A 17,307-nucleotide genomic window follows, 5' to 3' on the forward strand; every position below is an offset into this window, starting at 1 on the left:
TTTCTTACACTGCATTTATCCACAAACTCAAGACCGGGCTCCATCTTAAGAGGGTCACAACAAGTGACATTAAGAGTGAATCCCATTTCTCATTTCTACCCCTACCCCTTAGCCCTACCTATATATTTTAGTTCAGTAAGCTGTTTTTTTCCATGCATTCTGCTTCTCCTTTAACTAATCTATGTTTGAGTGGGTCGTGGTAACTTCTCTCTGATGATTAGTTTAGTTAATTGTATCATGGACAGTCCCCTTTAACTCACTCTGCAGCAAAAAACCAAGCTTTTGGCCTTTACGGCTGATTTCCAGCTGTAGTCTCCAGCCAGTTGTAAAATAAGCAGCCTAAAATGTCATAAAGTTTTAAAATACAGCTAAATACAAAAAAATACACAACATGTATAGTCAAAAGGCCTAAAACAAAAGGAAGAGAAATAGAACTTATCACACAAATACAGAACAGACACAATTGAATTTTTAAAAAAAGTTCACCTATGATATTTAAAGTCAAGTTCATGTCCTGAAGTTTAGATGTATGAATTTTGATTTTTAACAGCTGGTAAAACAGCAAGAAACAAGATAAAGGGTTTCTTTTTCAGGTGTATATCCTTCTTGGAGGGTGCTTCACATAGGGAGTACAATATATTAAGATTAAAAACATGAAGAAAAACACACAAGTTAATTAAAAACCAGGAAAAGAGAAGATGTAACAATTTATTGCCTCATATCATTGTTTTTGTACATTATTTATTTGTAAATAATGCAACATTTGTAATAATCAGAATTTAGTCTTGAGTTGGTGTCAGTTAATCATGCATGTTGATGAAGGAGGTAAAATACATGAGTACAACAAAATAAAAATGTATCAAAATTGCATCAAAGTTACTTCAAATTCCCATCAGTTAAGTCTCAGAAGGTCGAATGAATCAATCTGCCATGGTTTGGAAGGGCTTGTTTTTTCTGTTTGCTTCGGTTGATTTTGTACATTTTGTCATTTTCTCTTGGGAAGCACTAAAGTCAGAGGAAACGAGAACCTGGTGATGCACCCGTTTGGCCACATGGGGATGCTCCAGCTCCTCTGTAGACTGAAACAGGGCAGATGGATCAGAGGAGCCCAGCTGCTCCTGCTAGCAGCTCAGAGCTTTCCAGGAGACAGCGCTGAAGAAGGGATGACACTTGATGTCACTGACACCTCCACCTCCAGAGCCCAAACGATAGCCTGCGTCAAACTGAAGCAACTGCAGAGACAAAATCACAGAGTGAGGGATTGATATGTTTAATATGAGGCTGTGTGAGTATTTTACATAGAAAACAGAATCTGTGAATGTCTGAAGACTAAAGTCTGACCTCGGTGAGCAGAGAGGCAGCTGCAGTGCTCAGGTGGTCGGGGATGAGCAGCTGGGTGTGGGAGTGGATTCCTGCTGGATGGAGCTGCCAGAGTGGCTGAAAGCAAAATGATTGGAGAAGACACAGCTGAGTGTCACAGTTCACACAAATCACAGGGGCAGACTTTACGAAGAGCGAACACGCCAACAGAGTCTTCTCTTACCATTCCTGTCAGAAGTTCAAACAACAAAGCTCCCAGACTCCACCAGTCACATGCTTCTGTAACCCTGGATACGCCACCGATCTCTGTCAACGATGAACAAGCTGATTTCAGATGCATTCCTTCACAATACATGGTGCTTTTGCTCATAAATTCATACAACTTGGTCTTTTTCAGCACAAGTTAACCATCTATATACTTTATTGCAAAACACCTTGCACTCATAAAAATGTGTGTATTCTGACTTAGTGCGTGCTGCTGACCTCTTGGCCAGGTCGCCCTTGTAAAAAAGATCTTGATCTCAATGGGTCTTTTATCTGGTTAAAGATGCTATGAGCAGGATCTGTTTTAATTGCACTCCTTCGCCACCTTGTGGCCCAGAGTCTCCGCACACTGTCATAGATTGCTTTTAGCGAGCTGTGTGTTTGTTTTGGAATTGAATGGAGATTGGATCAAAACAAATTTTCTTTGTTTAAGACAACTTCTTACTAGATACAACGCGCCAAGGTAAGGGACTTATTACTACAGTTACATAGTGCTATGGTTTGAAAAGTTTCATTAAGCATACGTTGTAGCAGCTGGCTACATGTAGCGCTATAGGCAGCCCGGTGCTCTAACGTAGCTTTCTTCTGCTCTTCTGTCCTTTTTCTTTTTTCAGTTAGGCTCCTGTGTCCACCATCACTACAAAACTAATCACAGACAGTTTTTTTAGCAGAGAAAAACACAGATCTCTTCTCGATTGGGAAGCTAAGAAGTAGCAATTTAAATAGCCTGTACTCAGCAATATTGGCGCTGATAATCTCATTTTAAAGTGGATTATGATCTGGCATATATCTAGAAGGGAGACTTTGTAAAGATCACATTCAAACTCCTCACAGCCCCTATAAATAAAGGTTAGAAAATAACATGCATGGCCACTGGGTGGCAGATTTCACCAACTACCAACCGCCTCTCAGCCCACCCTCACACACACTGTGTATTACCTGGAGCACAGTACATCTGGTCGACAGCTTTGGCGCAAATCTCTGACTGAACTTCACTCCACTGGCCAAAAAAAGTCAAACACACCTTTCCTGCAAAAACATTAAATTTAATCAAAATCTAATCCCTGTGTTCCACATGCAATCATCTGGAGAAACTGAAGGAACTCACCATTACTGGTAAGCAGAACATTTCTAGGATTGAGGTCCCGACACAGGATGCCTTGCTGATGCAGACTCTCCAAAGCCAAAAGGATCTGTGCTCCCCAGACTCGCACCTCTGCCTCAGGAAGTCCCCAGCAGTTCTGCATGGTCTTATCTGCAGGTTTAGAGGTCTTGACAGGAAACCGTGGTAGATGGCACCACCCATCCACCTCTATGATCTGGTCCTCTCCCTGGATTACTGATCCCTCTGATTTAAGAAGGACATCCTCTGACTTCCTGTTTGGTGGGGCTCCAGGAGGTCCGGAGGAGAACCAGCTCATAAATGATCGCTCATGTGCAGGTGGTACCTTCTCTTTTGGACTCAATTCACAGGCTTCTACCACACCTTCTCTTAAACATGTTCCTCCTTTATACTTTTCCCCTGAGATGGTGTTCTGTTCTGCTGCAGAGGAAGTCCAGGAGCTTTCTTCAGCGACCCTTGAGTCTGTATGTTCAGAAAATACTGCTCTGTCCGTGCTCCTGATCACCACCATTCCATTTCTTTCCTCATGTGTTGGGCTGCTGTCTTGCTTTGAGTCTGTAACCATATCTGTGGAGCTACTAGTCAAAACAGACCCTTCATGGGGGCCACTGGTATCCCATGATGCCCTGCCAAGGATCTGGGTTTGGAAATGGAGAGGAAGATGCAAAATGGCAGGCGAGGAACTCAAACCGTTATATTCACTGGTGTGTGATCCTGTTTTTATAAATGAGGTCTGGTTGGTATGAGGTGAAGTTGGTCCTAGTATGCTATGAGAACGACTGTCAGTCACTTCATAGGGGTTGATTTTCTCACAGTTTTGTGCTGGATCAGCAGCTTTCCAAGCCGTCTCAAACTGAGAGCTGCACTCCGTCAGCCCCATCCCGGCTTTCTTAGTCTGCAGTCCTGACATGACATCAAGGGCATGACTGACACGAGCGCAAGACAGAGGAAGAGCGGGCTGTTCCTGAGTTTCACTGGAGTGCAAACACAAACTGGGAGCTGGTGGATGGATGCGGGTGTTGACCTGCGTTCTTGTGAGGCCAGAATGCAGAGTAAGCCGCTCGAGCTTGGTGTAAAATGACGCTTCGAAGCGTTTGTTCTGCAGACACCCTGTCTCCTCAATGTAGGAGTGAGTCCCACAGCTCTCCACGCGCTGCTGAGTCTCATCCCATGAAGTGGGGAAGTCAGTGTCTGTGCTTTCATCGCTGAGCCTAACTCCTGTGCTCCCTCTGCTGCTATGCTGGTAGTCTGCGCTGATTGTGGGCGAGGTGTAGCTGGTCTTCATCTTGATGCTAGGCTGGCCGGAGTTGAAGCATTCTGGGTGTTCCCTGGCTTTCTCGTTCCTCAGCTTGTGCAGCTTGGAGAAAAGCCTCCCACCTTGGATGATGAGGTAAAATCACAGGATCAGACACAAACATAATGATGTTTTCATTGTTGCTAATGCTAATGCCAATTGCTGACTGCCTTTGATAGTTAACTGCAGTCTTTCTAAGCTTCTCTATATATCCCATAGTTCACACACCTTTGACATGCTCCAGATGCAGGTACACAGCATCCTCGCTGACATAGTACCTCAGCAGCCTCACCATGTAGGGCACCCCCTGAGGAATGATGGTCGGCTGGTCTCTGCTCTCCCAGCTTGACTTTACCAGACTCTGAAACAACACACACACAAGATAAGTGATATTTTTTCCTGAAGGAAAAAACTGTCAGACAGGGTAAAAGAAAAAATAGACCAACTACTCAGCTGGCCTTTAGAGATTAGCGCTGTCTGTTGCTTTGTCTATCCAGTCAGTGAAATCTGAGGCACACTTACACTGGCTAAAAGGGTGAGCGCTTTCAGGCAGATCAATGCTGGATGATACCCAGGGAGACAGGATGGAGAGAGCTTCTTTGACTGGCTAGTCACACAATACAAGGATGGGCTTCCTGCCAGAAGGCGACCCCTAAACATATCTGATATCAGTGGATAGATGTTCAACCATAAGCTTTTCTTTAAAGCCCTGCTGAGGAGTTTTTTCTGTTTTTTTAAAGAGGCTGAAATTTATACTGATGGCTCTTTAAGAGCAATAAAAGCAGACAAGATCTTCAGTGACAAGACTGGTTATTTTTATACAGCTATTTTAAGGGTTGGTGTCATATAAAGTGTTAGATAGCAAACTGAACAAACAGCCTTTCTTTGTATCCTCCATGGCATTGCATGCTGAAATAAAGTAGGATGAGATTTCTTTTTAACTGAAACCTTACTTAAACATGTACAGAAAAAAAATGCATAGGTAAAAGGTAACACTTTCCAATCCACACAGAAGCTTTAATCTAAGTGTTATGACACAGAGCAACGCCACATTTTAACACTGGGCAATCCTCCTGATTACACTTCCTCAATGGAAAAACATGAATACTGACCTTTACAACAAAAGTCTCCTTATTAACCATACTTTGAACGATCAGCACCTTCAGAGAGAAAAGATATCAGCATTAAACTGTGACATAGTGACATAGTTCTGACTAAATAAGCTCATCACAGAGTTGACAGTGACATGAACACACTCTGATAGTAAGTGCTATAATCCAAATGAGGCAGTCTTACCTTATCAGTCACTCCCACCACCTTACACATCTCCAGGTCTTCCACAGGCGAACTCAGGTGTCTGATTGGACGAAACCTCAGACTGCTGTAACCCTGGATGTAAACAAGAAAAGAAAAGAGAAATGCACATTTATTATAATATAAATGTGGCTCATTGTGAACACAAAGGCCCTTAACACTTCATCTACTGTAAGAGATCAGGCTAAATGTGCTGTTTTCTGCTTCTACTTACAATAAACACTGAGTTTACTTCACATGTGATGTATGTTAACTTGATTGCTTTACCCCCAAATGAGAGCTTCCCTTCCCGAGGTTGTCCTGCAGATGTGTGATGAAGATCTCCTCAGCTCTCTTGAGATACTGGGTTGTTTTCCTCTTCACTGCCTCTCTACGGTCCTTGTTTGGGTCCACTGTAAAAGATTAAGCTCTGTCAGACACCAATAAAGTAATAAAATCACAAAAGCTGTGTAAAAATGTAACAAGACAGACTTTTAATAACCTCAGCTAGCCACTGACAAAGATGAAGTGTTAAACCTTAGTAACTTCCTGTTTTTATTTTTGTCTGTCACATGTCTTCTGCTGATACTTCTCTTTAAATTCTCTATTCACAGTACGACAAGTCTGAAATACTTGAGTAAAAGTTCTGATATTTTCTTCTTACATTGAACTCCATTTAGAAGCAGGTCCACCCCATTTTTATAGTAACTGAAAGCAGCCTCGTAGTCCTCGTTGACCTCGCTGTCCAGGGCCATGCGGATCTGCTTGGCGGCCTCCACCAGGTAATCTCTCTTTGCCATTGCTGCCTTGTTTTGGACCCTTCAGGGACCAGATGGGCCTGAGTACAGCAAAAAATAAAATCTGTTGTTTCAGCTTGACTAAATTCAGACATGGCAGGTAGACATGGCTGCTTTACCATCTGAAAACAGAAACTAAGTCATCAGCTGCATGAATCATTCTGCTCCTGTTTGGCTCATAAACAGTACTCAAACCCCATAACTGCTTAGGGAGGAGCTCACCTTTGCTCCCTGGTTTTATCGGTAGCAGAACACATCTCTATCTGCTGTCACCAGGCTCTGTGTGTGTCTGTCCCCTGCAACGCCAAGGCTCAGGTCTGTGCAGTGGAGCATGATCAGCTGAGCGGGTGGAAACAAAGAGTTAACCTACAGATCAGCACAGGAAGTGTGTACACACTGGTGCCTACTATTTTTTGATGAATGGGAAGAAGAAGAAAGCAAGGGTCCAAAATGACAGGGAGGTGACGCACAACGCTGAGGCAAATGTTGTGTTCATCTCAGGTAAATGAGGATGTCATTTGTCCTTAAATAAATAGTGAAACTTAAAGATCACACTAGAGAATGAATAAACACCCAGTTCTGACCATGTTATCACAGTTATACATGCTAACAAACATGTGTCAGTGATTTCTACACTGTTTCTGCATAAAATCAACCCTCACCAGCACACAGATCACATGAAATAGATTATTACAAAGAGCAAAACTCATTCTTTGGTATCAAGAATTGTGCATTCATGTTTTAATTTAACAAATAGATAATTATAAAGGCAGTGGATGCTAATGCAAACGATTTAACATGATACAATTCACAAATGTTATGTTTAGTGGTTGTTTCTTTCCTAAATGTGTCTGAAAAACAAACATCTCTCTCTCTCTCACACACACACACACACACACACACACACACACACACACACACCTCATCCTGCTTACAGTCATGGAGGCGACATCCTCAAAGGAGTGTTATGAAACACAAAGCCATCTTCAGTCTCCGTCACCATCCACCCTCATCCACACAGGCACTACCACCACACACGACCTGCAATCCACCACGATAAAACAAGGGATAAGAATCACTCTGTACCTGATGTGAGGCTATCATGCTCTGGTCCCTCCACCCCAGCAGCTACATCAGCTACACCAGCATCATCATCATCATCATCATCATCACCATCAGCAGCAGCAGAGGCAGCAGCAGGACCCGTGTCTTCAGTCTCCTCAACACACTCCTCTCAGGAGCAGAGGAGGAGAGTAAGAGCTCAGGCGAGGCTGCTGATTGGCTGAACGTAACGTCACTCCAGGGTGCCATCTCACACTCCCCTCGGGCTCCGCCCCTCCTCTCTTCCCGACAGATGCTGGCCGATTTAAAGAGACAGTACTGTTTTTGAGTGCACTGACTAAGGGCCATGTCAGCGCTAATTTTACTCCCAAAATGGATTGATGTTTGGCTCTTAGTGAGGGCTGTAGCCAAATCACATGGTGAAAAATAATCAATTCTCTTCAACTCTATAGGTCTCACTTCCAGCATGAATGCAGAAAAAACTCAGCCCAGAATCAATAATCTGCTGATTCTTGGTGCTCAGTACCAGATGGAGCCAGGCTCCGACCACAGCACAAAGGGGAGTCGTTTCCACCCCCAAGGGAGGGCTGGCTTACAGAGGAGGGGTGGCTGCTCTGACATGGAGCAGGATGGAAGGAAGGGACGGGAGAGGGGCGCATAGATGAATCAGAAAGTGGGATCTTATCCAAAAAGCAAGAAGGGAGGGATCCTTTTCACCAGAGAGATTTGTGACTACTTATCAAACGATATGTGAATTTGGCCTCTTTTTGCATTTAAATTTGGGGAAAAATAACACCCATTTGACTGCTCAGCATAATTTTTTAGTCCAGATTAAAAGTAGCTTTCATGCCACGCACAGTGATAAAACACTGAGGTGAAAACAATGATTTGTTGACCTTAACTGGCAGAGAAGATACACACATTTTTCCATAGGTACAACCCACATTATCAGCTCTACTGCCTTTTCCTCAAATGCATGTTCCTTACTAATGTGGCACAACTTTAGGGGAAATAAACTGGCTTTCCAACATGATTTATGGTCAAGAAACATTGTTACAACAAAGGTGCATGAAAGAGGAAAAAGTTGAAAAGCTAACGCCGATTTAAGCAACCTACATTTGTAGCAATCCTCTGGGCAATGTAAAGTAAAACAATACAAATGTAAAAATGAATACAGACAAAATATTTTATTTTCTGATTGGAGGTGTCCTGACTCACAGTCTTCCATGAGGTGCGACCACGCTCTGTTAGTGTTATGCTCTGTCACACTATATTTTGTCTGATATGAAAAAGAGAAGCAGCAGAGTTACACTCAGAGTGTCTCTGCATAAAGGATGCTTGATAACTATCTGATGGGAATGGTACTAAGGTTTGTAGGGTGCGGGTTTAACATCTCTTATCTGCAAGGGAAAACGTGACCACTGTCCACAGTTATATTACATCTATTTACATCCTTGAGATCAGTGCAGGTGTGCACACTGATGCTTTACAGCTGGTTTATCACTTCTGGGGTTTTTATTCACCTCCAAGGAGTTTTTCACTGATCAAACATGAGAGTGTAAATAGTTACTCCTGTCTGTGGGTCATAAAAATACAGGACACCAAGAAGAACAGAACAGAAAGAGAGACAGGAACATACAGATTTGTGTTTCTTTTGTAAATTACCGAAAATTTGGTTAAACTTTGATGTTTGTAAAAGACGTTCTGGATGGTTATACCTATTAGCCATACAACCTCAACTTGTTCATGCTTTTTCACTTTAAAGTTCAAGCTCAAGTGTAAGACACAAAGAGCCCAGACATCTCCTGTCATCTATATACTTATTCAGTGTGGTTTAAAATCATATTCATATATCTATAAATACATTAGGGGTGGTAATTTTGATTTAGTTAACCTGCTTATAGTGGGTGATACCGATAAGATTAATATTTTTTATAGCTGTGTAAATTTTGATGGTGTCAATCAGACTGAGTGTGTGTGGAGCTCACATCATACAGAACAAGCAGGGACGGGTCTGCAGGGTAGAGGCAACTTGGGATATCGTTCCAAATATAAACCATTAGCTTGTAAAAACCCTTGGGCTTCTCCCATGGAAACTGGTGCTGTAAATTCACTAATCTTTTCATTAATTGCTTCAGCTGTGAGTTTCTGTCCCTGGTGCTCTGACTGCTTTATTGGTGCTAATGCTAGCTGTGGCTTCTGCTGCTTTCTTCCTGCTGTACATTTATAAAATCACAGTTATTACATTACTTTCTTCTGAAACACAGGAACAACTCTCTTGTCAGCTTGTTTTGTGACGTGTTATTTATAATTTTTTTTTAGCATATAAAATAGGATTGCATATTACCACCTCCTGTGTCAGAATTTGTACACAGCAACCTTTTTTAGTTGTTTCTGCTGGATACAGCACATGGCACCTATACTGCACAGATTACCTTTGAGCTCTTTATATACCTTGCATCTCTGAAATGTAGTCACACATATTTTTGATTGATTTATCATCCTTTGACTTTTTTTAAACCAAATCTGTGTTTACACAGGGCGTACTAACTTGTAATCAGTTCCTTTCAAAAGGCAGGATGATAACAAAAATTCATAGCCTTTGACTGCTTTAGGTAAAATTTTGATCCTATATTTCCTCATTGTGACATGTGATATGATATTCCAAAATGAATTATTGATTACTTGGACCACATGTATGAGTGCCTGTGTGATGACCACTGCATTGTTTATTCATTATTGTAAGCATCATTAGTGGCGTGCTGATGCATTATTTACACATGAAGGCTAAAAGACGTGTTTTGGATGCTTAAATTTGATTTTATTCAGGTAGAAAAAGACAGTCAGTAGTTTTACAGCACATGGAGATATTGAGCTGCAGACAGAGTGGGAAATATAGATCAATTGTATCATTCACTAAACAACAGATCACAAAGACAGAAGGACTTATTCTTTGTTGAACCTCACATTGTAGGAGACGTAGTAGCCGTTATTGTACATGTAGAGCTTCTGGTCAGTAGGGTTGTAGTCCAGGTTAAAGTACTTCTCCTGGAACTTGGGGAACTGAATGCTCAGATGCTTCTCCTGCTTGGTCTTAGTGTCATAGGCATAGAAGATCTCCTCTGTTCTCATATCCACTGACCTGGTGACGTACATGACTCCACAGGCCATGAATGCGTTACCAGCCAGCTGCTTGTACACACCAGTGCTCATCTCATCCTCAATGCCAAACGATTTCTCATCTATCTTTGCCAGGACTATTTTACCTTTGCTCGCTTCTGAGGCATACATTACCCACAATCCTGTTTCATCAGCTGCAAAATCCAGGTTCTGGTTCTCTGAGTAACTGTATGAGAACTTTGTGCTAGCAGCTGCGATCACACGGTACTCTTTAGTAGAAGTGGTCAGGTTAATTTTTCCCATACTGAAAGGAGAGTAGATCTGGTAATAGATGGTGTTACCGTGGACAATGTAATTGTTTCCAACACCTGTCCACCCATGGTTTACAGCATGATGTTTAAAGTGGGACATGAGAAGCAGCTTTCCATAGTCAGCGTACAGATAAAAGTTGTACGCATGGGGGGTGCTGTATCCACTGTAGAAGTACATGGACTCATAACCTCTGATAGGTTTGGAGTCTTTCCCCCACCCACCATAATGGTATCCTGGTGACAAATTAGGGTTTAGTTGGATAACCATGGGCTTGCTGATGCTCAGGATTCCTGTGTGATTACAGTTTCCTAGAAAGAAAAGAAAATTGTAACATCAGCTTACAATTTCTTTTTTTTTTTTTTTAAGACTATGATCTATTTTTTTTTGCTCATTGTCTTACCGATATCTGGCTTGAGGTACTCCTGCTCCAGCTGGCACTCCTCAAGCTTCTTCTGCAGCTTAGCAAACTCAATTCGGATCACCATCAGGTTGCTCTTGTCGTATGTCTCCAGTTGGTCCACAATAAGGGTCATGTTACGGATCTAGGTTTAAACACATATACTACGGTTAAGTGAAGAAGAAGTTTCTTTTTTTTTCTTTTTTTTTTGCATGAAGGTGAAAAAATGTTGCTTTCACCTCGGTGTACAGGCTGTCGAACATGGGTGAGGTGGAGTTGAGGGACTCTTTGAGCTGAGAGACCAGCACCTCGAACTCTCTGAGCTCAATCCTGAGCAACTCGAAGTCCAACTTGATGTAATTGTCAGCACTGCTCTCCAACATGGCCACTCTTACAGTCAGTTCCGCCAGTTCCTTCAAGTAGACCTCCAGTTTTCCCTCATAGCCCTCGATCTGAGAAAGGGATAACAAGAATTTAATAGATGCCTTAACACACAAACACTGAGGAAAAGTCATCAGAACAGGTCTCATTGCACCTTGGTCATCTGAATGTCCACTTCCAGGATCAGATCCTTGCTGACTTGTTGCATGTGCTGAACACGATCAGCGGGGAAGGCGGTCTCAGGCAGATAAACATGACAGAGGCACTGACCAGACTCACCTACCGATGCAGTCACATTACCAGACTCCCAGTCCTCCACTGGCTGGAAAGGAAACCTCTGCATTAATTTAACAAATAACTGATATACCTGCACATTTGAAAAGATAGTTAGAGTCACTTACAACCCAGGCTGTAGCAGGGCTGAGGGCTGGTAGCAGCAGAAGGAGAAGAAATAGCAGCATCTTGTCCCAGGTTTCCTCTCAGGTGTCTTTTAGGTTGCCTGCTTGATGTGCTTTTAAAGGCAGATTTTATCAAGACATCATCAACACCTTCTCTCTTCCCATGGATGGTTTGTCCAAAGTTATCAGCTAATGACAACATCCGTGTTTACCAGAGGTAACTTTGCTGAGTCCAACACGTCAAGTTTGATCAGAACGTCAGGTATGGATGAGAATAGTGCCAGATGATGAAGTGACATCTGGCAGCACCCTTTTATGTTTATGATCTGTTAGCTGAATGATGCATGTGTGACCACTTGATTTGAAGAGGTCATCATATTTCAAACAGGATATGGCTAAAAAAAAAACAGATAAAAAATTTGATTTAATTTTATTTTATTTTAAATAGTAGTAGTAGTAGTAGTAGTAGTAATAGTAGTAGTAGTAGTAGTAGTAGTAATAGTAGTAGTAGTAGTAGTAGTAATAGTAGTAGTAGTAATAATAATAATAATAATAATTATTATTATTATTATTATTATTATTATAATAATAATAAAAAATACTAACAATAAATCAAATGTATTTCTGTTATTTAAGGACTTTGGCTCCTACTAGGAACAAATGATTTTTGTTATTTATGTTATTTTTATTTTTTTTTAAATGGAAGTCCAATTATTTATCACTGTGTGATCTTCTACCTTTTTCTTAGGTAGGGTTAGGGTTAGGGTTAGGGTTAGGGTTAGGGTTAGGGTTAGGGTTAGGAGTTGGCAACTGTTGGGAAGAAGCTGACATAATCACTAAGACTATTTTATGTGAAGTTCGATCTTAATCATACATGTTTTCCCATCAAGCACAATTCTCTTAACATTGTCGTGACCCTTCCCTTGAATGCTTGTGTACATATTTTATTGTTCCACTGGCTCTGATAACAATTGTTATTTTAACACTACAGTTTCCCAGTTTGGGATCAATAAAATGATTCTATTCTATTCTATTCTATTCTATTCTATTCTATTCTATTCTATTCTATTCTTTTCTATTCTATTCTATTCTACTCTACTCTACCCTAACTGTTCCACAGCACACATTTAGGCACAGCGTTTAGTGAGTGTGATATTTCAAGGACAAAAAGCTGAGTCATTCATGATTTACACATCTGTATTACATGGGACAGCTGATATTTTATATTAGAATTACACAGTTGTAAGAGAATTAATTCATTATAGGCGATTTACATTTTGTTCTAACTCTATGACATTATTCCTGCTGCAGGCATATCTAGGACAAAAAAAGGTATTCTAGATTAATAAAAGAATAATCAATATAATATACTATGTTAATCAGAATATTAATCTATTAATAACTAGTAATAGAAATAGTAATAGACAAATGGCTTGAATTCAATAATGTAACTGTAGACAGTCTAAGAGTTACCAAATGAATCAACAGTAAACACAACATAACTGTAATGTATAAAACTACAAGTTGCCATATGTTTAGGGTGAGATTTTTTTATTTTTTAATAATCATTAATTCTTTTTCCCAATATCTAAATGATCACTAGTCTACCATTTTTTTCAACTGTGAAATTTCACTTTGACTGAGTACCTTTCCCCATCATACGAGTAAAATGTGTGTTACCAATGTTATGTGCTTTTTAAAAGTAGCATGAATCAGTGTTAAAACTAACCCAAACTAACCCTAACCCAACCTCTAACCCTAACCCAAGCCTCTAATCCCAATCCTAGCTCTATCCCAACCCCCCAACCCTAACCCTAGCTTCATGCTAATCCTCTAACCCTAACCCTAAACTTAACCCAAACCGAACCCTAGCATCCCCTGCCTCTGCCACCAGCTCTGCTACAACAGAAACAATCAACTCCTTCACCAACAACACAGATCAGTAGGCCAGTGCAAAATAACATGAATCATGACTTCTAACCCCAACCCTCTAACCCTAAACCCTGTCCCAACCCTCTAACCCTCTAACCCTAAACCCTGTCCCAACCCTCTAACCCTATCCTAACCCTAACCCTAACCCTAACCCTACAAAACCTAACCGTAACCCTAACAGCAATCAGTGACGACCCTAACCCTAACCCCACATCTTAATGATTATTTACTGTGTTTAAAAGTGATGTTTCTATAGTCCTTTAGTATGGTATGATGAACTGCTGTGCTCACTCAGGGCTTTCTGGGTGTAACAGAGTTAAATCTTTCACACTTCCTTAATTAAAAAAATAACCAAATTATCCACGACTATTGTGTCACTTGGATGAACTCAGAGTTTCATAATGTTTTGATATTGGGATTTATAGTCTCTTCTGTGTGTTTTCTCTATGGTGTTTTTGTTAAATTTATTTCCACCTCTCCCCTCTTTTTTCACTGTTCCTCGGAAAGAGATCTGGAAGTCTATTGGTTAGCACAAGATATAATATTAATCCATGTTTTTACCTGTTTTTTCTTTTGTGTATATCACCATCCCCAACAATGGTGAAATGATTTCTACTTTTTGTTAGTGTATTCATCTGATTGAAAGTCAGTGAGCTAGCTTAATCTGTGCTGCATATTGATAACAAACTAACTTAATGCTGTATGAGTAGTTATTTTATCTCTGAGCTGGAATATTTACAAAGGAGTATTTTTGTGCCAGGTGCAGTTTGTTCATTGTATTTTATTGTACATTCAGTCCTATGTTACTGTTAGCTTTCTACCCTGTGTGAACCAGAAGGAAAGTGAGGTGCAGAAAGAAATAAAATTGGACTTGTGTCCCAGCATTAGTAATTTCAGTCGTCAAACACTATTTGCATGCTCTTTTCAGAATATTTTGCCGAACAATTCTTTTTTATTGTCAAGTGTCAACACCATGGGATTTGCGTGAATGCTATACTCACATAAGACAGTATTTTTTTGTTCATGAACATTTGCACAAAGGCACTTAACACATCTTTTGGATGCTTGAAACATTTATTGGCTGTCAAGAATAGGAATGAAAAGCAATGTGGGAATACAAGAAGTAGGGCTATATGCCACTAATAATCATTGCTTTATTCAACAGATGTGTTCAGCAGAAGAGGTGTCTCCACTGTAACTGAAGCTGTGTGGTTGAACCACAGGTGGTAGGTGACGTAGTAGCCGTCGTTGTACATGTAGAGCTTCTGGTCCGTGGGGTTGTAATGCAGGTTAGAGTACTTATCCTGGAACCTCTCAAAGGGGATACTGATGTAGCTCTCTTCTTTGGTGTTGGTGTCAAACGTGTAAAAAATTTCTTCAGTGTGGGTATCAACTGTTCTGATTACATAGAGAACGCCACACACCATGAAAGCATTGCTCACTCCTGGTTTGTAGATGCTAGTCATCCATTCTTCCACAATCCCAAAAGATAGCTCATCAATTTTAGCAATGATCATCCGCCCACTGGACTCCTCTGTAGCATAGGTCACCCAAAGACCAGTTTCATCAGAGGAAAAATCAAAGATCTGACTGGGAGAGTTGCTGTAGGAGAACCGAGAGCTGGCACCAGGTATTACTCTAGACTGATAAGACATGGTGGTAAAATTAAGCTTCCCCAAACCAAATGGACTGCTTAGCTGGTAATACAAAGTGTTCTCATGAAGTATGTAGTTGTTCCCATTCCCTTTATAACTGTTGTGTAAGCTGTGATGCTGGAAGTGTGTTCTCAAAAGGAGATTTTTGTAGTTGGAGTAAAAATAAATGTCACCAATGTAGGGACTGGTGTAACTAGAGAACCAGTACATAGACTCTCTCTCAGGAATGGGCTTTGAATCTTTACCCCAGCCTCCAAAGTTGTGGCTAGTGCTAAGATGGGCGTTCAGATGGCTAACAATGGGCTTGCCCACCCTGGAAACACCTGTGTGTGCACAAGACCCTGTGGAGAAACAAGTAAAGTCAGTTCAGTGCATCAGCCAAGGGGCTTTGATTTCACTTTGGATCATATTATAAAAGAGCTCACCAATGTTAGGGAAGAAAAGCTCCTGGTGCCGCCTCTCACACTCCTCCAGTTGTGTCTGCACCTTGATGTACTCCCGACGGGTCGCCAGGACCAGACTTTTGTCGTAGGTCTTCTCAAGCTTGTTCAGGGTCTCCACCATTTGTGTTGCCTGAAAAGAAAAGAAAAAATTAAGAGTGGGTTGGCATTATGCCTGCTGATAACATGACTGCTACTCTCAGGGTTTACCTGAACTTGCAGGGACTGGAAGACAGCCGTGGAGCTTTTTATGGAGAGCTGCAGCTCTTTGATCAAAGCCTCCACCTGAATGAGCTCCACTTTCACGTCCTCTATGTCCGCGTCATTGTAGTCATCAGGGTTCTTCTCCATTTTTACTATTTCTGCTGTCAACTTTACAATTTTCTCTGCATATGATGTAATCTTGGTCTCATACTCTTCGATCTGGAATACAACAAGTAAAAAAAGAACATTTTAAATCACATTATCCAGTTTACAATGATGTCATCTGTTATACATGCTTTAAATATGGCTGACTACCTTTCCCATCTCCACCTCCAGTTTTTGTGAAATCACCCCAGCCATCTGCTCCACCACCTCCAGATCTTTGATAGGAAAGGTGGAGCTTGGAAGGAAGGCATCACAAGTGCACCTGTCCTCATTTCCACCTCCTGTCTCATTCCTGGGCTTACTCCACATGCCCATGCGCTGAAAAGGGGGGAAAAAATGTACACAGGATGTGAGCACAACTCCCAAATAAGCAAAAGTTCAGAGAATTGAGCAGAGTCAGTTTGTCTTTGAGTGGCAAACATACCCCAAAGGCTGTGGTGGAGCTCAGCAGCGCTAAGAAATACAGAGTGCAGATCATTCTTGTGCTGTCAGGGTTGTTACAGTGAAGACAGATGGATCCTCTGGGCTTATATAGCTTGTTTTAATACTACACAAGTTGCAGCACCTGTCCTAATTCACAGCGTTGTTGGTTGAGAGACACGTCATAATTTAACACATGATGAGGGTATCTTTAGCAAACAGCAGTAAAGTTCTCCAATCATCATCTTCTGTTGTAAAGTAAAGACAAGGAGTGCAGTGTAATTCAAAGAATAACAGATGGACGGATTCACAAACGATGACAGAGTTCCTGAATGTTATGAATTTTTTTTTTGTCTCGATGCTGAATATCATTTAGCAGCAAACTGAATGAGGGAAGCACGCTGAATGAAGTGTTCACGCTAATCATTTACAGATCTGATTCTTGATGTATCCATCCATTCTCCCCTCTCTCCTCAGCTGTTGGTCCACTGTTCTGTCTGTAGGTAAAGGCATTAAAGCACCCAAATAAACTCCTTCACTAGTATTAGCTCAGGATTATCTCCATATAAAATGATATCACAATTTGTTATTGAAAAGAAAATATAAAAATAAAATTTGTAGAAGGGGCCAAAAACTGATCCCTGTAGAACACCTTAAGTAAAAGGTTTTGAGCTTCTTAAGTGAAGAGGAGTCAAGATCAGCAAATGGGATAAGTCGTCACACTTCAAAA

At 41.1% G+C, this 17,307-nt stretch overlaps 3 protein-coding genes across 3 annotated transcripts; all 3 read right to left on the reverse strand.

The window, feature by feature from the left end:
* Positions 1–708: 708 nt before the first annotated feature.
* On the reverse strand, positions 709–7,340 carry rps6kl1 (ribosomal protein S6 kinase-like 1). Its single transcript, XM_074691263.1, has 12 exons — positions 7,178–7,340; positions 6,314–6,430; positions 5,959–6,132; positions 5,583–5,707; positions 5,298–5,390; positions 5,114–5,161; positions 4,230–4,362; positions 2,693–4,084; positions 2,524–2,613; positions 1,544–1,626; positions 1,342–1,437; positions 709–1,232 (listed from the first exon to the last, which is right to left on the reverse strand). Exons 3-12 carry the CDS (start codon positions 6,092–6,094, stop codon positions 1,122–1,124), a joined length of 2,307 nt encoding a protein of 768 aa, XP_074547364.1. The 5' UTR covers positions 6,095–6,132; positions 6,314–6,430; positions 7,178–7,340; the 3' UTR covers positions 709–1,121.
* Positions 7,341–10,047: 2,707 nt separating this feature from the next.
* Positions 10,048–11,824, reverse strand: olfm4.2 (olfactomedin 4, tandem duplicate 2). Its single transcript, XM_074692721.1, has 5 exons — positions 11,765–11,824; positions 11,518–11,685; positions 11,222–11,434; positions 10,986–11,127; positions 10,048–10,893 (listed from the first exon to the last, which is right to left on the reverse strand). Exons 1-5 carry the CDS (start codon positions 11,822–11,824, stop codon positions 10,100–10,102), a joined length of 1,377 nt encoding a protein of 458 aa, XP_074548822.1. The 3' UTR covers positions 10,048–10,099.
* A 3,023-nt stretch (positions 11,825–14,847) lies between these two features.
* Positions 14,848–16,635, reverse strand: LOC141806774 (olfactomedin-4-like). Its single transcript, XM_074692447.1, has 5 exons — positions 16,582–16,635; positions 16,308–16,475; positions 15,999–16,211; positions 15,774–15,921; positions 14,848–15,689 (listed from the first exon to the last, which is right to left on the reverse strand). Exons 1-5 carry the CDS (start codon positions 16,633–16,635, stop codon positions 14,848–14,850), a joined length of 1,425 nt encoding a protein of 474 aa, XP_074548548.1.
* Between the last annotated feature and the right edge of the window lie 672 nt (positions 16,636–17,307).

Source organism: Halichoeres trimaculatus, unplaced genomic scaffold (genome assembly GCF_033239565.1).
Source record: "Halichoeres trimaculatus isolate MK-OKI-2021-1 unplaced genomic scaffold, fHalTri1.1 fHalTri1_scaffold_17, whole genome shotgun sequence".
In the NCBI taxonomy this organism is placed as follows: Eukaryota; Metazoa; Chordata; class Actinopteri; order Labriformes; family Labridae; genus Halichoeres; species Halichoeres trimaculatus.